The following is a 13,990-nucleotide window of genomic DNA, read 5'->3' as shown; positions in this document are numbered from 1 at the left end:
CAAGAATAATTTTTAAAGCAGTTTTGTTGAGGGGGAACTAGAAGAGATGAACAAACACAAGAGAGGACATATAGTCAATGGTGGGCTTGCATTTGCATCATGTGCTGCACCTGTTCAATGCAGGCCACGTCTCAGTTAGGGCCTCATTATGAGTTCAGAAGACGGTTTTGCCCATTCACCTAACTTTCTACTGGAAGGTTGCCAACATTGTGGCTACCTTCCTGCCGGACCCATTACGAGTTTCCTGCTAGGTCGGCAGGCAGAAACCTGAGTTTCCGCCTGTGGACCTAGCGGAGAAAAAAACCATCAGCATTGTCTCAGGCTCGTAATAGTAATAGAGCTGGTGGCCATGCTGTAGGATGTAGGGTCCACCAGCACCCGTGCAATGTTTACTATCTGAAAAGCTGGTGCTGGCCAGGGGAGCCCCCGCATTGCCCATCCCAGTGTTACCACCATGAAATCGCTGGCAGAGAACGAAGTAGTAATCCCCAGGGCAGCACTGCTTGCAGAGCTACCCTGGTGGATTAGGGCCGCCATGACCACCAGAACGCCGGGACGACTGCAGCATGACCACCGTGGTCATAATGTGGAATTCGGACTGCCCCATTGGTGGAGGTCTGCACCCCACCGCGAGTCTGTCGGTCAAGAGACCACCAGGCTCGTAATGACCGCCTTAATCCTTCGTAAACTATCAAATCTATTTTTAAATGATTTGTGGGTGAGCTAAAAACATTTTTTGTTGGTATCCAACCCCACCCTCATAAGATTGAAACCTGGAGGGTTGACAAACAGACCCTGGGTCTTTTCAATCAACATGTTTTGCCACTTAAATGTTGCCCCTACTGGGTCAGGCTCCTTCCACAGTACAACAGTTTACACCATCTCACATCAAATAATATGTAACATACCTGATTCATAGGGTAGGTTATACAAGTGCATTCAATATATCCTTTGGTTTTTCATAAAATGAGGTGCCAGCAGTAGAAAGGTTCCTTATTCATACCTTGGATATAAACAGTTCCGGTTTCCCTCCATCGTAGGACATGCAGAGATAGGAAATCAGCATTGCAAGCTTTTCCCATTACAGTACAAAGAGAAATTATGAGGCAGCAACTTATACTTCATCTCAGAACAGGAGCAGCATGGCAGTAGAAAAGTATGTTTCCTTCTCTCACAGAAGGAAACAAGTGCAATCATCTTTTCACTGGAGAAAAGATTCACAGAGCAAACTAGTAGAAGCTTTTATCACTCACATAATATGTACAGTTTAAGCATGAGTAACATATATATCTCTGGTGTCAATGCTTAACCCACACCAGGAATGCATATGTGAATGAGTGAGCGAATATATAGGCGAATGAGAGTGTGAATATGCAAATTCTTGCATTATTATATTTTAAGCCAGGTCTGATGAGGCTCTTGTAATACATATGAGGTCTGGACAGCAACTCATTATGGCTCATCTGAGCACTGGTAAATGTTTACTGCAAACCCATACCCCAAGAAATATTGGTGCTGTGTCCTATTCCGTATAGCATCTGATTTTGAGGATCAATTTCTACAAACACCCACATTTGTTGGTCCATTTGAACACTAGCTTGTGCTTTTTCAGAGCATTTGCATACTTTGCCTTGTGCGCAACGATAACTCACTATTGTTGCAAACAACTGCAGGCTAGCAAACATTACCCATTATTTGTTGAGGGAAATATGGAAAACCTAGCACTTATTCAACTAGAGACAGTGTAGTGTGCATATCTTAAATGAATATTGGTACATCCTGTGTGTGTTCTTTGTGGAGTGAGACTACTATTTAGAAACTGGACTTTGTAAAATAAATAAGCTAGTTATAAACAAATTGACTACAACCATCCCTGTACATATCATTTAGACTATCCTACAATTTTTCGAACATCACTGTTCTTTTGTACTGTGTCCAGAAGCCCCATTGTTTCTATTAAGACAGGTGATAAACGTGAAGGAATAGAAAATTACATATTGCTGGCAAAGTGATTAATTCAACATTAAACAATAGTTTTATCTTTTTTACCTGATCAGTTGGGGATAATAGTACTTCATGGCTATATAAAAGCCAACTAACATGCTGTTCGTGAGGTGACTGACCAGTTCTATTTTTGTACTGACGCGCTAGCTGATATATTAAGTGATGCCAAAAATTATATATGGAGTTGGAAGCCCATCTGGGAACAGAATATCAAGGGATCTGACAAGTTTATTTTAATGCAGTGGAGACTGGTGTTTAAAAAATAAAAAGCTAAGAAAATTCCATACAGAGACTATGTTGACATCACAGGTGCTCAATGAACACAGAATAGTTATGGGATTTGAACAAGCCTAACTTCTAGCAAAAGCAACCCACCAATAATCGTTATTCATTCATTAGTATGATATGCTATTAAATGAAACTTTCGAAACACTTACTGAAGTTTATTTTTTGTGCTGCACATAGGACTTTTATAACTTACAATTTGTAGAGTCGGAATTTGCACAATACAGCATGCATATACTTGAGACAAAATGCAATACATTCAGCTACTTCCTGCTGAAGTGTGCATCAGTAGTGATACTATAGTACATTGCCCTAGTGGTGCTTAAATGCTACGGGCTAAAATGTAAATAGATACTATATGGTATGCTATTTCAACAAAAGATATTCATCACAGACCCAAAAAATGTGTATGGTTTCTCTAGTTTCTCAATACAATACCTTGAGGTTAAAAGACCAAGTGCATCCAAAGGATTACAAAATCTCCAATTTCTCAAAATTGCATGGATTGCTGACACAGTGTGTGGATCCCATCCCGGGGCACTGCCCAATACCAGTGGAAGGAAGCAGTTTTTAGAGTTACAGGCACTGCGATAGAACCAAAGGAATCCTTTCTCTGCTTCTGGTAGTCTGCAAAGAAATAATACATTTGGTAGATATAACTCCAGTTTAAAAAAACAAAGAGCATTATTAAAGGCTTACTATTGATACTGGTCCTAAAGTTGGAGGCTAGCTCTTTTATTCAGCTTTGATCATAACATTGCAGAAGTCATATATATATATAAGTGCTAAGCGTAATATGTTATTTATTATTATTGCTGAGTGGGGGTGGGGGGGTATCATGTACACTTGAGGGTTGAACTCTTGTGAGTCATTGCCTCTCCCTACACTCACCAACGTTACAGTTTGAGAAGTTGGGTTTTTGACTGAGTTGGATGTAACTGTTCTGAAATAAGAACCAAAAACCTTTCAGGGTAAACCACAAAGTCTCTAAACTAACCTGTGCTTAACCTTCTAATAGCTTGCCACAAAAGCAGTGAGGGTGAGGCATAACAGCCTGCTGACTTTAGAGCTGGAGGACCCAGGCTAGAGTCTCTTTGTCGGCTCAATATACTGTGATTCTGAGCAAATCACTTAATCTTCTCATGCTTAAAATTCAGCTTCTTGAGACTCTCATGGAATTTGCTGCACTTTGCAGATCCCAGATTTTTTTTATCCATAACTTAGAGATACTGTGTAAAACACACAAACAGATATAAAGAGGAAACAACACATTTTTTAAAAAACATCGGAGTAATATTTTTCAAATACTATGGGACCAAAATTACACAAATCTAAACAGTAGAACTAGAGATATGCAGTTTTAAACATTTAAGTAAAAATAGCATCAAGAAACAGAAAGCACTAACTGTGGGTATCTGGTCTTGCTAGACTGAGACTAAGTCACAAGCACAAGTTCAGGCCGACTGTGATACAGTGCATGATGGATACAGGGACCAGATTAGTCGCAAATCCAGGCATGGACAGTTGCAGATCCAGACAGGGCCAATTGCAGCAGGTCAGTTGGCCAGTTGCAGGGAGGTCTCTGGAGCTTATTGTGTCCCTGGAGCTCAGAACAGGATATCAGCCAACTGACCCTTGGAGTCACTTTGGTAGTGCTAGGTTCTGGCAGGAAATGGCCCGCCTCCCTTCGAGCAGCAAGACAGGCATCAAGCAGTGGGGCAGTCCTCTAAAGAACAAGTCAGACCTCAAAGAGCAGGGCCGTCCTCTGAAGAACAAAGCAGGCCTCAAGCAGTAGGGCACTCCTCTGAGAAACAAGGTAGGCCTCAATCAGCAGGGCAGTCCTTTGAGAAACAAGGTAGGCTACAAGGAGCAAGGGCAGTCCCCTGGAGTAAAAGGCAGTCTTTCTTTAGTCTTCTGCAGGCAAAGCGGTGTACTGAGAGTAGGTATGAGGGTCCACTATGTATACCTTGTGCCAGTTTTCAAGTGAAAGAAAAGTCTGGAGTGCCCTATCCCCCCAAAAGATGGTTCTGGAAAGTCCCCCCTTCCTACCCAGGTCCCATGTTGTCTGGGGTGACAAAAGCCTGGTGTCAAGGTATTTGCAGGTTTGTTGAGGCAGCTCCTTTGAAATGTAAGTGTGGCAGGGAACAGCTCCAGTTCCCTCATTCTGGCAGAACGTCTCTCTCCTAGTTACACTGAGGTCCTATTATGCAGTCTGGATCCAATTAGCATTCCTGATGACAAATGACAAGTCCAAACAGTTGGAAACTGCTTGAAGGCTTCGGAAAGTTTAGGGCAGGAAAATTGACAACTTTCTAAAAGTGGCGTTTTCAAAGTTGTAATCCAAGGTCCAACTCTGCCATTAAAAAGGATCTTAAATTAAATTAACTTGAGTTCAAACTACATATTGCTAATTGCTCCCAAACCAAAGTTATCACAAATTAAATGCAGTATGGTAAACCAATGTTATCCTATGGGAGAGAAGGCCTTACAGTAATGAAAAACGAATATAGGAGTTTTTCACTAACAGGACATGTAAAACTCAAAGATATATGTCCAACTTTTTAAATACAATGCACCCTATGGGCTACTTAGGGTCTACCCAAGGGGTGACATGTATTCAAAAGGGAGGTTTAGGGCTGTAAAAAGGTTTATTTTGCCTGATCAGAATGGCAGTTTAAAACTACACTACAGGCTGCAATTGCAGGCCTGGGAATGTTTTAACAGACTGCTTAAATGGGTGGCACAATAATGCTGTAGGCCCACTAGCAGCATTTAATATACAGGCCCATGTAGTGTTGCTGTACTAGGGACGTATAAGTAAATTAAATGTGACAATCAAGTTTACCTTGTTTTAGGGCACAAGCACAAGCACTTACCACAGGTTAGCCAAAAGCCAACCAAACAGGTTCAGAAAGCAGAAGGGGGGGGGAGGCAAAATGTTTAGGGGTATCCCTGGAGAGAGGGCCAAGCCAAACATACAGTAAAAGTAGCATATTACACTATTTATGTGCATATTCCCATCCCAAAAGCACAAATGTCTCTCTCTCTCTATCTATCTAATCACCCTACAGCCCTCATGTTTCCTCTTAGCCCCCACCGTGATGATGCATTTCCAGGTGTGAGAATCTGTATCTATGAGCACCATTCGGCTCCACAAAGGAAGAGAAAATGCACTCCTGACTTGGTGATATGCTGTGAAATGTATTAATGCTCAGGAAAAGTGGATGTGTTTTGGCATCCGATTTCATCATGGGTGGCAGACTTTTCAAAACATACTTCCTTTTACGTAATTCTCAAATAATAATAGAAAAACATAGGAGTATATAGGTATTCAACCTTTTGCAATATAATATAAGTATACAGAAATATTACTCACAAGCATAATTTCTCAAACAATATCAAAATATTCAATATACAGCCTTTGCAGTGTAATGAGCCAAAGTGCTCAAAAAGCAAAAATGATATCTTTATATAAGAATGAATACTGAAACGAAATAACAGCAGCCATCTTGATATCTACTTTAGAAATTACAAACATTCAAATGATATTGTTAATGAACATGACAAATACATAATAATGGTCCTACAATCTAAGGGGGTTATTACAACTTTGGAGGAGGTGTTAATACGTCCCAAAAGTGACGATAAAGTGACGGATATACCACCAGGCATATTACGAGTCCATTATATCCTATGGAACTCATAATATGGCTGGTGGTATATCCGTCACTTTACTGTCACTTTTGGGACGGATTAACACCTCCTTCAAAGTTGTAATAACCCCCTATATCACAACCTAGTGGGCAATAGTTTGTACGTAATGTAATTCATTACCTAAAGGAACATATCACATGCTCATGACTTAAGATTTCCTGACCATATTTCATGCCCTTGTGGGAAAAGTGATTGTCTGTGGTATAATTTGTTACGGAAGGAAACATATCTCATGCCCATAAGTCATGGTATAAATATATTTTATCAAATGACCTGCCTATGTGGGGAATGAGTTGCATTTGCCCTCATAAAGGACATAAATGAAGCCCAAGTAGGCAAATTAGTAAGGGCCAGATGTATGAAAGCATTTTGCATTCGCAAACGGTGCGAATGCAAAATGCCATTTCAGAATGTATGAATTACATTCTGAACGCAATTTTAAGGAATCGCTAAAATAGCGATTCCTTTAAATTGCGACCCTGTTTAGAGAGTCGCAAATTGCGACTCTCTAAATAAGAAATCACGAATAAGGATTCCTTATTTGCGATTTCTTAGCACATGTATGAAGCAATTCCTAAATGCGATTTTGGCATTTAGGAATCACTAATTATCACCAAGTTGAACTTGGTGGTAACCATACACAAAATTTAAAAATGCATTCAAAATGCATTTTTAAATTGTACATGTAAAGCACACATGCGCTTTTGGCATGTGTGCAGCTTACATGTCCCCCCAAAATATTTTGGGGTGCATCAGAGGGGGCCTTAGCCCCACAGCACCCTGGGGTTTTGCATTTCCAAAATTGCGATTTCTGGTTCAGAAATCGCAATTTTGGAAATGCAAAAAATTTGCAGAAATGGGCCAACAGGCCCATAGCTGTGAATGGGGTCGGTATCTTAATTTGCGATTCGGTAATAGCATTTGCGATTTTTAAGAAATAGCTATTACCGATTCGCAAATTTGATACATGGCACTTTGCGAGTGGGAAATAGTGATTTCTTAAAAATCACTATTTCTGAATCGAAAAGGGCCGTGATGATAAATCTGGCCCCAAGTGTCTTGCTAGTTATCACTCAGTGTCATACAGTGAATAATCCGCATTGTCCCAACAGCCCACGCATTATGGATACATTTTTCAGTATAACAACTACATGTATCTGGTTCTTCCGGTCTACAGACCCCATCCATAATCACTCCATTGCACATTAATTGTTAATGGTATAATTACAATTCAGTGGTACAACACACTACAGCTAAACACAGGTATATGAGGAAAAATAAAAAAAAATCGGAATTACATTTTAGATGTTTCAAAATCTCTTTCATCCTCTTCTACCACTCTACTTTGTAATATTTTACATTGGCACTGTGTTTGCATGCCTTGCATCGTCCACGTTTCAAAAAACCTCTCACATGTAACATCACATTACATCTTTACTCTTCTTAAACTCCTTCCCTCAGATATCATATTTACCTAACTTGTATTTAAATGATCGATTCCTCATAATTTAATACTAGGATAGCTTTGTAATTCACCCTCCAATCCATTCTCTATTTTAAAAATTTCCCTGTGCTCAAAATATACCAAATTCTAAAAAAAAAAAAAAAAAAAAAAAAAAAAGATTTATATTTGCTCATCTGTGCTGCTTATCTAGTTCTGCCATATAAATTCCCAAACACTGTGTGTAATAAAGAATAATGGTTAGAAAACTACAAAAACTAATAAAAACAACCTAATCATAGAAATACAAACTAGGTTTCAATATTCATATAGTAGCCTAGTCATAAAGATGTGAAGCTCCCTTGCACATGTACATTTAGGGCCAGAAGTACGAAGCCGTTTGCATGTCGCAAACTGCAAAAATCGCAGTTTGCGGCATGCAAACGGCCGAACGCGATGCTCATTCCCAAATTGCGAGTCGGTACGGACTCACAATTTGGGAATGCGACTCGCAAATAGGAAGGGGTATTCCCTTCCTATTTGCGACCGCATCGCAATTCAGAGTTGCTTTGTGACCGCGAATGCGGTCGTAAACCAACTCGCAGTTACCACCAGTGTCACACTTGTGGTAACTCATTTGCAAAAGGGAAGGGGTCCCCATGGTACCCCTTCCCCTTTGTGAATGCCGAAAAAAATATTTTTTAAGAGCAGGCAGTGGTCCAATGGACCACTGCCTACTCTGAAAAAAACGAAACCAAATGGTTTCGGTTTAGTTTTCATTTTGCAGCCCGTTTTCCCTTAAGGAAAACGGGCTGCAGAATGAAAAAAAAAAACTGCTTTATTTACAAAGCAGTCACAGACATGGAGGTCTGCTGACTACAGCAGGCCACCATCCAGGTGAGTGCAGGGACTCGCTATGGGGTCGCAAACTGCGACCCACCTCATGAATATTGATGAGGGGGGTCTTTGCGACCCCATAGCGAGTCACAGAAGGTGTCTGAGACACCTTTCTGCATCCAATTTTGTGAGTTGCAAATTGCGAGTCGGTCAGACTCTCAATTTGCAAGTCGCAAAATTGAAGTTTCCTACATCTGGCCCTCAATTCTTCATATGTATTCAATCCCTGAGGGATTTTAGTTCTCAGATCTATAATGCAGCAGGGTTTTAACCTCCAAAGCAGCAGTTCTCTATCACCACAACGCACACTGTATTCAACTCTATCAATCTTAAAATACCTTAGCAGTTTCTGATCTTCCTCATGACATTCAGGAAAGTGCTAAGTTACTGTGCACTGCTTATTACTACTAGAGATGACTCTAAGATGTTCCAGACTTCTTTTCTTTACTGGATGAATAGTACAACCCACATACCATTCACATGGTCCTATAAGAACATGTAGAAAAACTTATTACATGACAGATGTTTGAAAATCTTTCTCTCCCTCTTCTGCCAGGCTATGTAACTTTATACACTGACATTATGTTTGCATGATTTGCACCATCCACAGCTCTCTAGTAACTATCACTCCTGCCCTAAAATAACTATAACTTGCACTCTCGCCTTTCACTGCAAATCATCCGATATCACTCACTACATGATCTAGGAAATCATTGATAACATGACTGCAACATCTGAAATGACATCATTGGTGACAAGATTATGCACGGCAGGGGCACGAGTTATAGTTAGTTTAGGACATGAGTTATAATTACTAGAGATCACTATAACTGGTAAATGTCAGTGTTTGACTTTAAAGCATTATTTTGTCACTGAAATTAGGCTTAGCTTGAAGGCAATGGGTAAAGTATGTGTGCAACACTTCAAACAGTGAAAACACCACACAAAAAGGATCCCACAACAGACAAATAGAGTGTAATTCAGTAAATAAAACAAGATAAAAATGACAAAAATCAAAACAGTCTTGAGTTATGAATTTTTAAAGAGTAAAATGTAGTATAGCGCCCAAAAGCAAAATGCCCCAACGGAAGATATCTGATTGCGCAAGGCAGGACAAAGTCAAAAGTTCAGGTCCACAGGGATGGAGCAGGGGCCAGCCAAAGGGACTCAGTTAGGCCTGCTGAATAAAGTACCTTAAATGCTGGTTGCATGAATCAGAGTTGAAGCTGCATTGTGCAGTCAAGATGATGCAGCAGTCCTGAGATTAGAAGAGGCTGAAGTGCAAGGTCCTGTTGTGTCGATGCTGAGGATCCCATCAACTGGGCTTGCAATGCAAAAGCTGGGGATATGTTGTGCAGCCAAGGTGATGCGTCAGTTTCAAGAGCGGAGAAGCTGCAATGCAGAGCTTCGGTGTCGTCATCAAGGCTGCTGTTGAGGGATGTGAGGACCTGCTTCAGGGCAGTGTCACCCAGTGGTGCCTCTGAAGGGAATGCATCGAAACCAAGATGCAGGCTGTGGTAGTGGTGATAAACATTTTCTGTACTGGGCTCAATTCATGCAACAGCGGCAATGCATCTATTCTGCTCAAAGATCCACCACTCAGCCTATGAGATGTGTCAGCAGAAAGGATGCAATGATTCCACTGGTTAGCACCTTAGGCCACCTTTCAAGGGTCCAGGACTGGTGTGGCTCCAATTGGCATGGTAGACTTACAGGTGGCAGAGCCCAGGTACAGAAGCAGGGTGGGTGGAATTATTTTGGGGCCCTGAGACTTCAGATCAGGAGGCAAGCCAACTAGTCCTGGGAGTCACTTTAGGTTCTGGGTTGGAGAGATGCAGGTCCGGTCCTTCTCACTCCCAGGTGAGGGAACAGGAAGCACAGGACAGGACATCAAAGCAGCAGTTCAGCACAGTGGCAGTCCTTCAGCAGCAAAGCAGTACTTCTTCCTAGCAGAGTATCCACTGGTCCAGAAGTATACTGAGGTGGTGGTGTCCGAGGTCCAGTTCATATACCCTACACAACCTATCATTTTTTTTTAATCATAGCCAGGACCTCTTTCCAAAAAACACCAATAGGCAGTCCTGCCATATATGAACTAGATGTCCCTGCTCTTTACATCCACTCTCACTTTGGCCTCAAATACCTCTGAAGGAGTTTGTTTAGTCAAACACCTTGAGGGGTATCTCTGTGTATACTGGATGTATTGTTCATTGTGATGGCCCCCAAACATTCTTCCCACAATCTTGGCTGTGCTTCGTTAGCTTATATGGATTCCCCCATTTTCAATAATTCTGTTTTAGTTGTGGTGTGGGGCTTAAAATGAATTTGCATTTTTTGAGCCAACTCCTTGAAGGCCTCCAAATGATGGCACTCTTTCCTCTGCCAACTGTTGAAATGCAGTTGACTTAGTCACCTGGTGTAGCACACTGAAACTCACAACACCCTCCATGTACATGTATATGTTAGACCCATGCTTGGTGTGGTTTTCCCCCTAATGTTTCACTCTCAGATCTCCTGATTTGCTGACTTCATTTTTGCTGACATTAAGATTCTGCACACTTTACCACTGCTAATCAGTGGTAAAGTGCTTATGCTCTCTCCTTAAAACATGGTAAGATTGGTCTGTACCCATTTGGCATATTTAGTTTACTTGTAAGTCCCTAGTAAAGTGCATTACATGTGCCCAGGGCCTGTAAATTAAATTCTAGTAGTGGGCCTGCAGCACTGATTGTGCCACCCACCTAAGAAGCCCTTTCAATCTTCCATTGTAGAATGTGAGTATGCAGTTTTAGACTGCTGTTTTGAAATGCAAAATATATCTTTTGCCAGGCCAAAACCTTCCTTTTTAATACATTTCTGTCACCCTTAGGGCAAGCCCTGGACAGCCCTGAGGGCATATTGCAAGGTATTTGAAAAATAGTGCATGTACTTTTAATTTTTACATGTCTTGGTAGTGAAAAACTCTTACATTTGTTTTTCGCTACTGCAAGGCCTACCTCTCCCATTGGATAACATTAGAGTTACCTTATAACATTTATTAAGCTGTAATTTCAAAATGGGAACAGGTGACCAATTCACTTTTGGTGTCTTTGGAACTGTGATGAACCATCCTAACTTATCAAATCAAAATCAAATCAAATCAAATCAAATCAGGGTTTATAAAGTGCAACTATTCCCTTGTAAGGGTTGCAAGGTGCTGGGGGGGGGGTATTCCTCTGAGCTTCAGTTGAAGAGCTAGGCTTTAAGGTTCTTCCTGAATTGAGTGAGCATTGTGACCTTGAGTTGCAGGGGCAGGCTGTTCCAGCTCTTTGCCACGAGGTAGGCAAAGGAACTTCCACCCACCAAGGCCTTCCGTATGCGGGGTATGGTGGCTAGTGATTGTTAAGCGGAGAGGTATGGTGAAGGAGTAAGGGGTGATGTGATGGTTGAGGTAGGGGGTTCTAGGTCATGGATGGCCTTGTAAGTGTGGATGAGGAGCTTGAAGTTAATTATTTTCTTGATGGGAAGCCAGTGGAGGTCTCTTAGGTGGTTGGAGATATGTTTACGACGGTAATGTCCAGGATGAGTCTGGCGGAGGTGTTTTGGATTTGCTGCAATTTCTTCAGGTTCTTCTGGGAGGTATTATGGCAAGGTCAGATTTTAAATTACAGTTTTGAAAATGGCAGTTTTAGAAAGCTGTCAGTTTCTTGCGTTAGCAATTTGGTGTCAGGAGACTGAATGGGGGTCACATGACTGGGTGTAGTTGACAGTTGGGCTTTGTGTATTCCACCCAGACAGCCACACACAATAAAGAGCGTAGGTGTGCCTAGATTGTCCAATAACTAGCAGGATGGGAGACCGGAGCTGAACACAGCCCTACTTCAGTAGGCTGGGTCATGCCTCCACACAAAGGCTGCATACCCTCTGTTAGTCTGGAGCCTGGGCCAGGAAGACTGGGCACCTGTGCATTTCAAAGGCCTGCCTCTAGAAGCTTCTCCCCACTTCAAAGGCACAACTGGGTATAAATATTGGATGTCAGACCCAACTCTTCAGTACACCTATGGACTAGGCTGGGTCATGCCTCCACACAAAGGGCTGCATACCCTCTGTTAGTCTGGAGCCTGGGCCAGGAAGACTGGGCACCTGTGCATTTCAAAGGCCTGCCTCTAGAAGCTTCTCCCCACTTCAAAGGCACAACTGGGTATAAATATTGGATGTCAGACCCAACTCTTCAGTACACCTATGGACCAGTGGAAACTCTGCCAGGAAGAAGGACTGCTGTGCTGCTGCAAGGTTTGTCACTCTGCAGGACTTCTGCTCTGGAGAACTGCTACGAAGAACTGCTACTCTCCTACCCTCCTACACTTCTGCCTAAGTCAGAGGAATTTGGACCTGAACCCAGAGTTGCCAGAGTGGCTCTGAAGGGTAGTCTGCTGGCCTCCTGTTCTGAGCCACAAGAATATAACAAGCTTCTGGCTACCAGCACCCAGATGCAGCTGGAGCAGGCCCTTGACCCTCAAGTGGTGCCCCTCAGGTCCTGGACCCTTTGTGTGGTCTCAGAGGGGTTGATGTTTTTGGGCTATTCCCAAATGGGAACTGGTCTGTTGGTGCTGAATCCTTGTCACTTGTACAGCCCAGCAAATCAAAGTTCCACAGGATCGACCGCTTGTGTATGGAGACACTGCAAAGCACTAGCCAGATCGTTCATGATGGCATCAGGAGCTTCATGCTATAGTGAGGTCCACATGCAATGCCCAGCCTGCTCTGCATTGATGACCGTCCACAACACTTCCCTGCTCCTCGCAGCCCCCTCCCCCAAAAACCGGACTCTTTGCACTGAACATAGAAGGTAACCTTTCAACTGGATTAACCTGGGCACTATATCTGACCCACGCTCCATCATGGTTAGCTTAAACTTGTGACGTTCTTCCGGTCTCACACGACAAGATAGCTGAGGTTGGCGCTTTCTGCTTTTTAGCACTATTTTACCCTAAATTCTTTAAAAAGAGTATAAACAAAAATGAGGTCAGAGAAGAGTAGTTGTCCTGTCATAGGTTGCTTGAGATCACAAAATTGCTATTGATAAAAGAGGTACCTGCACTTCAGGATTGTTGGAATAAAAGGAGACTACTCAGTTGTTCCTGAGAAATGAAGATAATTTAGGATCGAAAAATATGATGCTTTAAAAAGTGTGCCTACCCATCAGGTATCACTGTTTGTATTTATAATTGTATTTATATAATGCGTACTACCCCTGATGAGGCATTAAAGCACTTTTTGGCAAGTAGCATGCTACTCCACAACCCAAAAGGATTATTAGTAGATAGTATAGCGGAATATGAGTTCAGTAATAGTATAGAGAGGTATGATTTATTTGAGTGAATGACAGAAATCCGTTAGTAGTATGTTGGAAATGGGGTCTTTGGTTGACAGCCAGGTTACCCCCTGTTCAAGCAAGGACCCTCACTCTAGTTAGGATAAAAGAGAATCACCCTCAGCTAACCCCTGCTTACCCCCTTGGTAGCTTGGCAGAGCAGTAGGCTTAACCTCAGAGTGCTGGGCGTAAAGTATTTGTACCAACACACACAGTAACTTAATGAAAACACTACAAAATGACACAACACCAGTTTAGAAAAATAGGAAATATTTATCTAGACAAAACAAGACCAA

The 13,990-nt window shown here is 42.0% G+C and overlaps 1 protein-coding gene across 2 annotated transcripts in view; it reads right to left on the bottom strand.

Moving 5' to 3' along the window:
• The window catches only part of PIK3C2G (phosphatidylinositol-4-phosphate 3-kinase catalytic subunit type 2 gamma), a 2,001,768-nt gene that overhangs the window by 807,154 nt on the left and 1,180,624 nt on the right, over positions 1-13,990 (bottom strand). For both annotated transcript variants that reach the window (XM_069228485.1, XM_069228486.1), the window contains exon 16: positions 2,728-2,916. In XM_069228485.1, the coding sequence (XP_069084586.1) occupies positions 2,728-2,916 (189 nt within the window). The remainder of the gene's footprint in view (positions 1-2,727; positions 2,917-13,990) is intronic.

This window comes from Pleurodeles waltl, chromosome 4_1, assembly GCF_031143425.1.
Source record: "Pleurodeles waltl isolate 20211129_DDA chromosome 4_1, aPleWal1.hap1.20221129, whole genome shotgun sequence".
Classification (NCBI taxonomy): Eukaryota; Metazoa; Chordata; class Amphibia; order Caudata; family Salamandridae; genus Pleurodeles; species Pleurodeles waltl.
Note: the sequence above shows the minus strand (reverse complement) of the source record. Positions and strands in the feature narration are given on the sequence as shown.